The following is a 15,102-nucleotide window of genomic DNA, read 5'->3' as shown; positions in this document are numbered from 1 at the left end:
AAGAGTTCTTCTTTCTAGAAGAAATGTCACAGTCATATTAGTACCTAGAATATATAAAGAATTCAAGACATTCAACAATAAGAAGAAAACCCAATTTTAAAATAGGTGAAGGATATGAATAAACATTTCTCCCAAAAAGATATACAAATGGCCAATAAACATATGAAAAGCTGTTCAACATCATTAGTCACTAAAGAAATGCAAATCAAAAGTACGAGATACCAGGACAGATGTAATAAAAACAGACAACTATTGTCAAGGATATGCAGAAATTGAAACCCTCATATATAGTTGGTTGGAATATAAAAAATGATGCAGCCACTTTGGAAAAGAGATTGGCAGTTCCTTAAGATGTTAAACAGAATTACCACATGACCCAGAAATTCCACTCCTAGGTATATATATATATACAAGAGAAATAAAACAGGGGCACGTGGGTAGTTCAGTCGGTTAAGTGTCTGACTTCAGCTCAGGTCATGATCCTGCAGTTCATGAGTTTGTGAGTTCAGGCTCTGTGCTGACAGCTCAGAGCCTAGAGCCTGCCTCCGATTCTGTGTCTCCCTCTCTGCCCCTCCCCTGCTTGCACTATCTCTCTCTCTCTCTCTCTTTCTCTCTCAAAAATAAACAAACATTAAAAAAAAAGGAAGAAGTAAAAACATACCTCATGCAAAAAAAATCTCATGCAAAAACTAAACACAAACGAAAACAAGAAACTAAACACAAATGTTCACAGAAGCATAATTCATAATAGCCAAAAACTGAAAACAACCCAAATGTCCATCAACTGACAACAAAATGTGGTATATTCATACAATGGTACACTATTTTTCCCTAAAAAGAAATGAAATACTGATGACACATGCTACAACATAGATGAACCTTAAAAACATTAAGCTCAAATGAAAGCAGTCAGTCATAAAAAACCATGAATCATATGATGCCATTTATATGAAATGTCCAAAATAGGCAAATCCAAAGAGATAAGAAGTATATTGGTAGTTGCCAAAGATGTGGGGAGGTGAGAATGGAGACTGACTACTCACAGGCACTGAGTTTCTTTTTGGAGTGATTAAAATGTTCTAAAATTAGTGGTGATGGCTGCACAACTCTGTGACTATACTAAAGGCCACTGTCTGTATCAGTTAAAATTAGAGTAAATTGCATGGTAGGTGAATAATATCTCAAAAAAGATGTTATTTTAAAAACTAGAAAAATTTAATATAAAACTGAAATGTTTTGTGTTTATTTGAAAAGTATACTTCCTTTCATGTTCCTTATGAAACACTAAAAGTTAAGAAGACAAAAGACACATGACTGACTTTTTACGGATTTGCTCAGGCAAACAAGTTCTAGTCCACTGAGCACATAAACTGTGTTTGTCTTCATGTTTCACTGAACCATGCCCTGAGATATGTTTTTGAAGAGAGAAAAAGGAAAGATGGTGAGAAAAGTAGAGGGAAAGCTTAATACTTGATTTGCACAAAGGCACATACTTTTGATAGGTCCAGCTCTAGCCATTATTAATTTATTCATAAATCAATATTAGACTCTATTAATATTAAAAGGATTTTTTTTTCAAATTCCGAGGTGCTGGATATTTTCTTATCCAAACCAATTTAACATCATTTGTTAGGTATCTATTTCCTATCATGTGCTGTGGTAGGTGCTTAAGAGACAGTAAGATTAAAAAAGAACCTCATGAGACTTACAATCCAGTGACTGAAGCAAAAACAAAATATTATGTAAATTCTTGTCAAACTACCCAAGCCATAAGTGGAATAACTTAAAGTAACAAAGGGGGGGGGGGGGGGGGAGGAAAGTCCATGTAGAATTCCATACCCAGCAAAAATATCTTTCAAAATAGAGAGTTTTTCAGACAAACAAGACAGCAGAGTGGCATTGGTAAGAAATGCTGAAAGGGGTGTCTGGGTTAAGCATCTGAATCTTGATCTCGGCTCAGGTCTTGATCTCAGGGTCACGAGTTTAAGAGTTTAAGCTCTGCGTTGGGCTCCATACCCAGTGTGGAGCCTACTTTAAAAAAAAAATAAAGGCTAAAAGCTATTTCTCTCACTACAGCAAAATACTACCTCAAAACTTGGATCTACACAAAGGCATTAGAAGTGTTTCAAAAGGTACATTAAGGGGTGGCTTCGTGGCTCAGTCATTAAGCAGCTGACTTTGGCTCAGGTCATTATCTCACAGTTTGTGAGTTCGAGTCCCACATCAGGCGAGCACCAGCCCTGCTTTGGGTTAAACACAAGTCCCAGGTGAACACCGCTTCTCTCTTTCTCTCTGCCCCTCGTGGGATTCTTCCTCTTTCTCTCCCTGCCCTTCACTCACTTGCACCCTCTCTCTCAAAAAAAAAAAAAAAAAAAAAAAGAGGTATATATTAGATATAAATTTTTTTCTCATTTTTTTTAATTTCATGTCTAAATAACGTACATAAGTCATACTTGTGTAGAAATAACACATATGACAGGAATAGTACATAAGAAGAGAAGGAGGAAATAGAAGCATACTCTTGCAATATTATATTATACATGAAGGTAGCCTGTGATAAACTAAAGTGGTACATTATAAAACCAAAGAGAAAGTCTTTGTGACCATAAGTTAGACTCAGATTTGCTAAATTAGATTTCATCAAATTCTGCTTTTCAAAACTGTTAAGGAAAGGCAAGGCACAGAACAGGAATACTCATTTACAAACTGACAAAGCTTATATATATCTATAATATGTACAGAACTCTCACAATTCAGTAAAGCGAATAGCCCAATTCATAAAAAATATGGACAAAACATTTTAAGACACTTCACAAAAGATATGAAGAGCAAATAAGCATATAGAAAGATGCTTAACATTATTAGTCATTACAGAATTGCAAATAAAAGCACAATGATGTACCATTATACATCCACCAGAATAGCTAAGAACAAAGACTGATAAAAACAAGTCAGGATTTGAAGCTACCAGAATGGTCATACATTACTGACTAGAATGAAAAATGGTACAACCATTTTGGAAAAGAGGCTGCTTATAAAGTCAAAAACTCACTTCCTATACAACACAGCAATCCCACTCCAAATTTATTCATGAGATATGCAAACAGGAAAAAACTATTCAAATGTTCACAGCACCTTTGTTCATAGTAGCCAAAAACTGGAAACTTAAATGCTCATCAACTGGGTGAATGGACAAGCAAATTATGGTATATCCACCGACTGTAGATGTAAATGGAATACTACTAAGCAATAAAAAGAAACAAACCACTGGGGCACCTGGGTGGCTCAGTCGGTTAAGCATCCAACTTCAGCTCAGGTCATCTTGCGGTTTGTGAGTTCGAGCCCCACATTGGGCTCTGTGCTGACAGCTCAGAGCCTGGAGCCTGGAGACTGCTTGGGATTCGGTGTCTCCCTCTCTCTCTGCCCCTCTCCCGCTCATGCTCTGTCTCTGTCTCTCTCTCAAAAAATAAATAAACATTAAAAAATTAAAAAAAAAAAAAGCACTCAAATGCACATCAACAACAATGAATTTCAAAAGCATGCTAAGTGAATGGGAGACACCAAAGATTACATACCATATAATTCTACTGATATGAAGTTCAAGAAAGATAAAATTAATGTGACAAAAAGCAGATTAGCAGTTGCCAAGGACCACATGCAGAACAGGGGACAAACTACAAAGGGGCACAGGGAAGTTTTTGGGGTAATAGAAATGTTCTTTATCATGACTGTGGTAGAAGATACACAAGTATATCTATTTGTCAAAAGCATTTAATTTTATACATAAATTGGGAAATTATACTGTATGCAAATTATACCTTAATAAAACTGACTTTTTTTTTAATGAATGAATGAAATATGTCCAGTATACCTGGGTGGGAGGGGACAACTCAAATTAATTCAAGCCTGGATGTGAGAGGTCACTTCTAGATGACATTAATGAAGAGGACACCTCAACTATGACTGGAAGAATGGACAAGGAGGATTAGCCAGCTGAGAGAAGGGCATAAACTAAAGTGTAGGGCACCTGCAATTCCATGTTTTTAACATAGTAAAGAGTCCAGCTTGCATTGTGATCAGCATATATAAATAAAGGTAGTGTGGGTCGGTCTGGGGTAAGGAATCATAAATGCCCAGTTCAAGAATTTGATTCGGTAAGTATGCTTCAGAGAAACATGATAGAATCAAAATGGTATTTTAAGATTAATTTGAACGCAGAAAACAGGAAAGTGTCTAAGAGGAAAAACCCAAAGCAAAAAAACCCCACAATAAAAGCGTAAAGTAAGGAATTTCAAAACCAAAGTAAGAATAGATAGACTAAAGACCACTGCAAAAGGACCAACAGAACAAGCAATTCACTAGAACTGGGGAAGAACAAGAGGCAAGTGAAGTTTTGGACCTAGGTGCCTTGGAGAAACTGTCACTTAAAACACATGAATACATGGGGGGTGGGAGGGAGGGGAGGGTGGGTGATGGGTATTGAGGAGGGCACCTGTTGGGATGAGCACTGGGTGTTGTATGGAAACCAATTTGACAATAAATTTCATATGTTAAAAAAAAAAACCATGAATACATGATGCATAGCACTTCTTAAAACAAAACATTATATAAACAACGTTAAAAAAAAAACAAAAAACAAACCCATGAAAAATAGTTGCTATGCCACAGAAAGTTAATACCCCTAATACACAAAAAAGCTTACAAATTAATAAGAAAAACAACAAAAAGAATAAATCAAGAAACTAAACCACTCAATAAATAGATGAAAATAAAGTCAGTCTTATTAGATATTAAAGAAAAGCAAATAAAAAAATAATCGCGTATCTGACAACTCCGAGTGATGATAGGTCTGAGGAAATGAGCAGTGGCACATTGTTGGGAAATAAAAAACGGTAAGAGCCTTCCGAAGGACAATATGACAGTGTATCAAAATTACAAATATGAGTACCATTTCTGACCCAACAATTTTACCTCTGAAAAGTCCAATATATGGGATTTAACGGGACAAATGCACATACAAAATATTTACAACAAATACATACACATGTCAAAAATAAAAAACTAAGATTCTAGCAAAATGGACTTGGCCAAACAAGTTACAGTACATCCATACAACAAAATAACAAAAGCCAATAAAAAGAACATACTACAGAGTACAATGTACAAAACAGCATTGTAGTATATTCCCATAATTCCTAAGATTTATATAAAATCTTTTGTCTCTATGCTTTGCATATATGCATAAGTCCCATATATTATGCAGAGAGAAGTCTAGAAGAATGTTATTCAGAAATGCCAAAGATGATCATCTCAGGTGGTTGGATTCAGAAGGACTTTTAATCTCTCACACTGTTCTGTAGTAACCGAAAAACCATGATTCTCTAGAATCTTTGTAAACAGGTGAAAAATACTCAAGAGTAGCATCAGAAGAAGAAAAGATTTGGGGGCGCCTGGGTGGTGCAGTCGGTTAAGCGTCCGACTTCAGCCAGGTCACGATCTCACGGTCCGTGAGTTTGAGCCCCGCGTCGGGCTCTGGGCTGATGGCTCGGAGCCTGGAGCCTGTTTCCGATTCTGTGTCTCCCTCTCTCTCTGCCCCTCCCCCGTTCATGCTCTGTCTCTCTCTGTCCCAAAAATAAATAAACGTTGAAAAAAAAAAAATTAAAAAACTAGAAAAAAAAATAAAAAAAAATAAAAAGAAATGATTTGAAGAATGGTGAAATAATTAACTTAATATTAAATAAAGTTTGGAGAATCAATAACATATCTCAGTGAAAGTGCCTCTGTGCAACTGAAAATGCAGTAACAAAAGTGGGGAGGCATGCAGCCCATTAACTACTTTCAGTTTTCAGTTCCTCTCACTATCTTTTTCATTTCTTTTTTATAAACTCCAGTTTTTAAATGAGCAAAGGGGAAAAAAAGAGCAAGACAAACCAAGAAACAGACTCTTAACTATAGAGAACAAACTGATGGTTACCAGAGACAAAGGGATGAAGGAATGGGTTTTGAAATAGGTGATGGGGATTAAGGAGCGTACTTGTCATGAGCGCCCGGTGTTGTACGGAAGTGATGAATCACTATATTGCACACGTGAAACTAGTATTACACTGTACATCAACTAACTGGAATTTAAATTAAAACTTTAAAAATAAATAAATTCTAGCTTCTAACCTAGATTTTATTCTCTACATTCATTTTGTTTTCCAAATACATTAAGCAAACTAGATTCTCTCACGATTTACATATGTAGAAATTCAAGTAACAAAAATCACTGCAAACAAGTAGTACTTCTGATTCTAGCTTGATACTTTTGTTTCCGACATCCACTTAAAAGCATATAAATATCTAGCTATGAAACAAAGCCAACCAAAACGAAAATAACAGCAATAAAAATTTAAATGAGGGGTGCCTGGGTGGCTCAGTCGGTTGAGTGTCTGACTCTAGACTTCACCTCAGGTCGTGATCTCGTGGTTGGTTCGTGGGTTCAAGACTCCCACGTCCCGCTCTGGCCAGCAGTGTGAAGTCTGCCTGGAATTCTCTCTCATTCTCTCTCTCAAAGTAAATGAATAAATTTAAAAAAAAAAGATTAAGTGATATTCACAGAGAAAGTGTAAAACAACAGATTAAAATGATCTAAAATATAAATATTAAGCAATATTAATTTTCAACTTATTTTTCAGAAACAGCTACAATTTTTCAGTTAGGAAATAAAGCTTGACATACAGTCAACTTGTTCAGAAAATTTTCACCAAGAAAAGCAGATCACTTATCTTGATTAGTACCAGAGTGCAAATATAAACACTAGGTCTGAATTTATTCTACTCACACAGAAAACGAGTCCCAGCATCTTCAACTCATGCCAATAAAGAAGCAGCTAGAAAAAGGAAGTTCTTAAATTTTCTCCTTACAAAATAAAATAATTACTTCATCTATCCTAGAGTATATATATGTGAACCAAAATAGCAAGTATTTTTTTTTTTAATTTTTACTTATTTATTTTGAGAGAGACAGAGAACGCAAATGGGAGAGGGGCAAAGAAAGGGAGAGAGAATTCCAAGCAGGCTTCATGCTTAGCATGGAACCCAGACGCAGGGCTTGTGGGATCATGACCTGAACCGAAATCCAGAATGGATGCTTAACAGAACAAGCCACCCACGCATCCCCAAAATTCCAAGTTTAGAGACACAACTGGATTCTGCACAAATGCTGATTTTTCATTAATCTATGGTGAAAAATGCTATCTAAACTAACTCAACCACTAATCAATACACTTTAAAATTTGTCCTCTAGGAGGTTACAATCTTACAGAGAAAACACAAATGTACGCAGCCAAATAACTAGAATATTAAATAGAATTTTTTGAAGCTCTATAATAAAGATAAAGCAAAGTGCTGCAGTAATATAAGAATTAACTTTTTCTAGATGAATGGAGCAAGACCTCAACATGGTTAAACTAGAGCTACGATTTGAATGCAAAGCCGGAAGCAGAGAAGAGGGAAAAACAGGGGCATTTCAAGGTAAAAGAACAGCAAGAGCAAGAATACAGAGAAATAAAAGGGCCTCTGGAAATAGAATTCTGATAGAATGGGGCCTGATCATAAAAGGTATTACCTGAAAATCCACTGAAAAGTCTGGACTTAATTCTATAAAATGGAAGTGACACAATCTAACCAAGACTAAGAAAATTCTCCTGATGGGGCGCCTGGGTGGCTCAGTCGGTTGAGCGTCCAACTTCGGCTCAGGTCACGATATCACAGTTCGTGGGTTCAAGCCCCATGTCGGGCTCTGTGCTGACAGCTCAGAGCCTGGAGCCTGCTTCAGATTCTGTGTCTCCCTCTCTCTCTCTGCCCCTCCCCCACTCATGCTCTGTTTCTCAAAAATGAATAAATGTTAAAAGAAATTAAAAAAGAAAATTCTCCTGATAAAGAATGAAGTGGGAAGAAAGGGATGGAAGAAGAGAGAAGAAAAGAATGGTAACAGGAAGTCTGAGTGAAAACTAGGGCCTGAACTAAGGTGCTGAATGAAAATGAAAACGGGAGAAATACCAGTGTTAGAACAAATATATGATAAATGGGGCAGGGCACCTCGGTGCCTCAGTCAGTTGAGCAGTGTCTTGATTTCGGCTCAGGTCATAGTGTCACAGTTTGTTGGTTCGAGACCCATGTTGGGCTCTATACTGACAGGGCAGAGCCTGTTAGGATTCTCTGTCTCCCTCTCTCTCTGACCCTCCCTCACCTGTGCTGTCTCTCAAAAATAAATAAACTTAAAATATATACATGTGATAAGGACTACATAGATATAAATGCTGGGTAAAGTTTGGTCAGAGAAGAAGCAAAACACAAGCCTACTTTGAGAATGAAATAAGTGACTACAGGTTTGGACACTTAAGACACTTCACCTAAATTTCCATTCCTTCTGTGTATTTCTTCACTTATTCTAGTATCCTATACACTCAACACTTTTAAAAAGCATTTTAAGAATTACATTCATCTAAGGATACTACCATTCTAGTAAGTACAAACCAAATCAGTAGCATTATCGGTTAATAGGAGCTTTTTCATTATCCCGGAGCGGTTTTATTTTACATATTTTTGAACACAGATTTTAAGACAATACACTAAATAAATCATGACAGAGGTATCCCAAATCATATGCAAGTAAATACTAATAACTTCACTGATTTACACCTAGGGTCCACCCATTTTTAGATTTTCAGGGTCTCTATACTATCCTGTAATGGAGGCTTTTGCTCCATTTAAAATAGAACTTCCACAATTTCAGACACAGAACCAATTACAGTATATATAACAATTTATTATACTGGTTGTAACTGATGAGACTTGAGTGACTTCAGATCAAGACATTCCATTACAAAACAACTGTCAATAACTAAGTATAATTAAAGCCTTCAAGGAATGCTTTTAGACTCATATTCATAAAAACTACAAGTTAATAAAGACCAAATGAGCTGAAACAATCTTTAGAGAAGAATTTCTTTTTTAAAAATTTCAAAATGCTGCAAAGATGGCCAGGAAAAAAAAATCAATAAATAACCAAACAGGGAGATGAATTTCAGCAAAACAGATTATCACATGAGGGGGTCGGCTCCCTTGAAAGCCAGCTCCCTTTAACGCATGACAATACCAATACCTAATATCAAGAACACATACTTCAGTCAGCCCTGGGTTTGAATCCAAGCTGACTTAACTTTTTACAGCTTCAGTTTCCCAGTCTATCAATAGAAGTGTATCTTAGGGGATTTGAGGGTGAATGTATGATAAGTATTTATCAATGCCTGGCATATAGTAAAATCCAAATCTCAGTACCATTCCCTCCCTTTATTAAACAGCTCTCTCTTCAGTACACTCTCACACTTACTATAGGGCCAGTCAGCAAAATTATGTGACTTCCCACACCCCAATAGTCAAGCAGTAAAGAAAATATGGTAAACTGGTTATACAGAGAAAACGTAAAGCTAAGGAGGGACTGATGAAAAGAAAAGCAGGAGGAGAGGACTGAAAATTCAGATGAAGGCCTAAAGAAAACTGTGATTTAGAAGTCAATAGAATGGAGAGGATTTATTCTAGGAATTAACACCAAGAAAAAACTTCATACCATGGTTTCAATACCATTTTCAATGTGCATGCATTTCCTTAAAATATTACACTGACAATTTATGAATACATTAGGTCCATGTGGACTGGTAAAAGATCTCACTGATATTTCTCATAGCATAGCACATGGTCTCTATTAAATACTTATGCAATCCAGGCCCACTGTAATATTTCACATGCTCCATAAACTCCATCATCCCTTCATTTACCCATTCAACAATTATTAGGAGACTACATGTGCCAGATGCCATGCTGAACACCAGGAATACAGTGGTGGGCATGACAGGATAGCTGCCTTCACAAGGCTCACGATCTAGCAGTCTATTCATTAAACAACATGAGACACTTAAGACATCACTAAATTCTGAAAGTAAATAAAACTTTTAGCATTAAACTGGACAAGTTCAATTTCCTAAACAGTTATAACACATTTGTTATATTTAAAAATCTTTAAAAACCACACCTCACGAGAAATGAAGTTCTTGGCCCTAGAGAAGAAAAGAAGACATGGGAAGTGTCTTTACATTTTAAAGAGGTGGCACACAGGTTTGCTCTGTATCATTCCAAAGGGATAAACTTGAAGCAATGGGTAGAAAGTTATATGGAGATAGATTTCTGTTTCAATGTGAAGAATTCTAATAATTCAAACTACGCCATAATAACTCGACATTACATTTCTATCATAATCTATAGTATTTCTATACTTTACAAAACACAAATTTTCACTTAATCCTTGAAATAATCCAAAAATCACAAGCATTTTCCCATTATAGTTCAGAAACGGGAGCCTTTAAGAGAGGGTCTTGCTAAGTCAGGACTAGAATTCAAGTCCCAAATCTAATGGAACAGGCCACCTCAAAATAATGTTTTCCCAGGTCTGGATGTTTCAGGCACACACCGAATGCAAATGGACAGCTGTCAGGAATGTTGGCCAAGATACTCTAAAGTCTCTTCCAAATTCAATCCATTAGAAATACTGGTGGTCAGTATAAACACCATGAAAAGATTCAGCAATGAATGGCCCTCTAGAATGCAAGCTTCATGAGGGCAAGGACCTCATCTTCCTTCACCAATCTATTCCAGTCCCTAGAACAGTAAGTGGCATATAATGTGCTTAACAAATATTTGCTAATAAAGATGAATAATCCTAATCATACATACCACTACTCTACAATATATATAAAATACACAGCACCATAGTGGAGGGCCTTGCTAAAGTAACCAGCAACTAAAAAACCAAACAAACACATAAATCTACTCTTATATTGCATCATACACTTAAAAATTACAATGTAAAGCGCTGAAACTTAACCTAATCAGTTTTCAAAAACAGTCAACTGCAAAAAAAAAAAAGAAAAGAAAGCAAGCCTTTTGGCAAACCTAAAATATTTTAACTAAAAGTAAAATGCAAAGTCTTACAAGACATAAAAGCTAAGTGGTCACTGTTAATAGTCTTTATTAAGGCATCAACTAGCATTTTAAGTGTACTTGAACACTGTAAGAAACACATGTACACAGATGTTTTCATTTAAAGACAAACTCACACCCAGATCTCTACTCCAATCACATCTTCACAAATATTTACTAGGCTGACACTTCAAAGAGATCTCCTAATTTTACAGATACATGAATGGAGATTCAACATAATTTCTACTTAGAGATTCTTAGCATCCACTTGGCATTACAGCAAACTAAGGCCAATAGGAAAAACATAACAGATGCAAACGTCATTCTGTAATACCCTAAAATATAAGGCCTAGAATTTCCAGACAGCTCAAGGAATTAAGAACCTACAAAATATTCAAAAGTTATTTTTAATTCACTTTGCTTCACAGGTATGCATATATCGATGCACACACTTTTCCTGAAGAATTACGTAACAAGGTATAACAACTACATAAAAGATTTACTCCAATTTCACTAGATTAAATTACCCCTTTTAAAGATTCCTGAACAAAGATCCTGATATTTAAAAGTATAGCTAACTTATGGTAAATGTAAACAGTAACCTTAAAGTAATGGTAAATAGTGTAATAGTGTAAGGATGTACCAGACCATTTGCTTGGTCACACCAATTAATTATACGTCATTAGCAACTGGGTGGTCATCACAAACCAACAGAGAAACCACAATGTTGTCATTTTTTTCCTACTTTTGAACACTTAAAAAAACATTCCACACAAGAATATCACAAATCGGGCATCTTCCTTGCCTTGAGAATTTAGAACTATAAGGCTTCCACATCTTAGAAGAATAAACTTTACAGAAAACCTTTTTCTGTTGTTGTATTAATCACCTGAAACATCTGAAATGTACATCTAACTGACATCAGCAAGTGATTCTGATTCTCTCCTACAATATTTAGGCCCTAGCTGCAGTCCGTTCCTAAATCTCCGACGATAAAACCTCTTCATAGGGCTTTCAAAATGATGACAAATTAAAACATCTAGGCTTACCCAAAGTAATTGTGCTGGAAAAGCAAAGAGCAGTTGAGGGAAATCTGTGAATATATCAATGCAACAAGTTGAAAACTTTGAACTCTTTCTTAGAAATTTTCCCTGCACGAGCGAGAAGAAAAAAACTGCGGGACCTGTTGCTTTGTCCCTCCAACCCACTAAAAGGTGTCGTGGGCGCGCGAAAACGCCTCTCCCGACTTGAAGCCCATTCTGAAGATGAGTTTTCTAGGGCCGGTTGTAGAGCTAAGTGGCTCCAAGAGGCCAATCACCACTTTCCCTGCCCCCTGGGGATCTGGCCAGCGCTGCGGAGGACCGGCGCGCACCAGGCGGCGGACTCACCTGATCACCGGGCTGTAGGGGCTCCGGGAGCGGCGCCAGCTGCTGCTGCTGTAGGGGCTCGGGGACACGTCGCCGCCCCGCTCGTAGGAGCTGTGGCGGCTGTAGCTGGGGGAGCGGCGGCGGCTGTAGGGGCTCGGGGAGCGTGGCAGCCGCCGAGAGTACGGGCTGCTGCCACCTCCTGCCGGGCTGGGGGACTTGCGGCTTCTCAGGCTCTGCGAGGCCCTGTGGGACACCGGGCTGTCGTCCCGGCCTCCCAGCGGGCTCAGGGACCGCTGCCGCCGCCTGTAGGCCTTGGGCTCGCTCTTGTCCTCCCGGTAGGCCTTGGGCGGCTCCTTGTAGGCCGAAGGCGGCTCCTTGGACGACTTAGTCCGGCTCCGGTGAGCCTTCAGGTCTCGATCCTTGCGGCTACTGCTGCTGCTAGACGTGGCCGAGGCGCTTTTCCGGCGGCCGCCGCTGCTGCTGCTGCTGCCGCTCTTAGCGGCCTCGGCCCGCTCCTCGCCGCTGTGGCTGTGGCGGCTGCGGGACTTGGAGGCCTCGCTGCCGCCGCGCTGCCCGTCCCGCCGCCGGTGCTCGCGGTGGCGCTCCTTGCTGCGGCCGCTGCTGCTGCGGCGGTCCCGGCGGGGCCTGCGCTCCGACCCCTCCCCGCGCCGCTGGGTGCCGGAGGAGGAGGCCGGACTCCCGCCGCTGCCCCCCGTTCCCCCGGCAGCCGTCGCCGCCGTTGCCGCGCTGGCCCCCCCCAGCAGCAGCCCCTGCTCGGACTGGGAGCTCACATCCTCGTATTCCACCAGCGGGGTCACACCCCCGCCGCTACTAGCACCGCCACCGCCGTCCTGCTGCGGCTGGGGCAGCGAGAAGACCCGACGCTTCTCCGCCTCCTGCCCGGCGCGGGGCCCGCGGCGCCGCTTCTGCCGCCCTCCTGCGCGCCTCTTGCCTCTCGCCAGCCGCTTGACCTCCAGAGGGGGGCCCGGGCTGAAGCAAGAGGAGGAGGCCGCGGCGGCGGCGGCTGCGGCGGCGGCCGTGCCGGGAGCAGCCAGGAAGAGCAGAGGCGGCGGGGGCGGCGGCGGTTGCAGGAGCTGCGGCTGCAGGAGCGGCAACAGCAGCGGCGGCTGCTGAGGGGACAGGAATCGCCTCCGCTTGCGGCGTTCCTCCAACTTCTTCTCCGCCCAGCTCAGGCCCCCGCCTCCCCCCAGCGCCGTGTCCGAGCTGCTCGGCATCGCCTAGAGCCCACCGCAGAGCGCGGCGCGGGTGCGGCCTCCTCCCGGGTCAGATCCTGGCCATCTCCCCCGCCGGAAACGGGAACTGCGGCGGAGGGACACCGAGCACCAGGGCCGGCCAGGGGACGCGCCACGATAATCCGGGTCAGGACTCGGGTCCCTGGGTTCCAGGTCACAGTGGGGTATGCAGCGGCCTCCGGGCCTGAGGGAAGCAGGAATCCGGGTGGCAGAGCTCGCGATCGTGCTCGTCGTCCTCTCCTCAGCAGCAAAAACACCAGATGCGCCGGGCGCTGACCTGCGGGGGAGTCCGGAGTCCTCCAAGTGCCCCCGGGGGTGGGGGAGCGGCCTCGGCCGCGCTCTCGGCTCGGGCAGCGCAACGCGGAAGTACCACCTTCGTCCCCGCTTCACTCCATCGCGCCCTGACGTTGGGTGCGAGTTCAGGGGAGGGGAGTGGGCGAGACAACAACACGCCTCCGCCGCCGCCTCCTCAGCGTCGACGTCGTCCTCCTGTGGTGGCGGCGACACACGGCGGGCGCCTCGGAAGTGGCCTGGGCCTGACAACAACTCCCGGCCTAGGGCCTCGCGCACTCTGCCGCCCGCAGGGACGGGCGGCGGGGCGGGGCGAGGCGGGGGCGACCGGGCTGCGGCTCACGGTTGGGGCAGCGAGTGTGCGGGGCTGGGCGGGGGGCTGTTTCCGGGGAGATAGGGGCGGGGGGGGAAGTTTCTGAGCCTGTGGCGGTGGGTTCGGGCCCTGACTTTCTTCTTCCTTCGCCGCCGCCGCGAACAGAGGTGGCGGAGCTCCCTTTTCCTCCGCTCCCCCCCCTCCACGAGGAGGCTCCTGGTGTGCGCGGCCGGCCCCGGCTCGCTCCTCCCCTTCCCTCGCCGATCTTCGTCAGGAGGAGGGAGGGCGACGGGACTTGCTGGTTGGGCCCTAACCTCCACAACCCCTCCTTCTCGCCTCGCTCTTTCGGCCTTTCCCCTCGGCCCTGACGCAGGGCCGGGGACGCGCACGCACGTCACGCTCCGAGAAAGCCGAAGGTGAGTGGTGTCGGGGCAAAGGAGGCGGGAACAAAGTTGCCGCGCACCAGCGTGCTCGCTCCCGCCGGAGACGGGCGTGCGGGCCGGAAGTGGCGTAACGTAGAAACGGCTCCACTTCCGGTGAGGGTGGGACTCTGTGTGAAGAAGGGTTAAAGAAAGGAGAGGTTTCGTGTACCGCCCACTGCTGTCGCTCGAGACTCTCGCAGTGATGGCACGCTGGTCGTGCCTGTTGCGTCCAACGCGGTGTTGCACCGCCCGCCTGTTGAAAGGTCACGGCGACAGCAAGAATCTAGAGACTCATTAGTAACGCCGTTAGGAGCCTCTGGGCTGGGTAGTCATTCTATCTTGTACCCTCAGCCAAATCCCGGGGATGGAATAGCTGCGACAGGAAAAGAGAGGGCACCGTGCAAAAGAGAGCAGAAGTGGCGTTGGTTTAAACTGTCT

General features: G+C 42.6%; 1 protein-coding gene across 3 annotated transcripts in view; it reads right to left on the bottom strand.

The window, feature by feature from the left end:
* Window positions 1-13,620, bottom strand: part of CDK13 (cyclin dependent kinase 13) — a 123,547-nt gene extending 109,927 nt beyond the window's left edge. For all 3 annotated transcript variants that reach the window (XM_086697011.1, XM_025929994.2, XM_025929995.2), the window contains exon 1: window positions 12,407-13,620. In XM_086697011.1, coding sequence (XP_086553137.1) covers window positions 12,407-13,620 — 1,214 coding nt within the window. The remainder of the gene's footprint in view (window positions 1-12,406) is intronic.
* Window positions 13,621-15,102: the final 1,482 nt, after the last annotated feature.

Source organism: Puma concolor, chromosome A2, assembly GCF_028749965.1.
Source record: "Puma concolor isolate L17-30 chromosome A2, mPumCon1.1.hap2, whole genome shotgun sequence".
Classification (NCBI taxonomy): Eukaryota; Metazoa; Chordata; class Mammalia; order Carnivora; family Felidae; genus Puma; species Puma concolor.
Note: the sequence above shows the minus strand (reverse complement) of the source record. Positions and strands in the feature narration are given on the sequence as shown.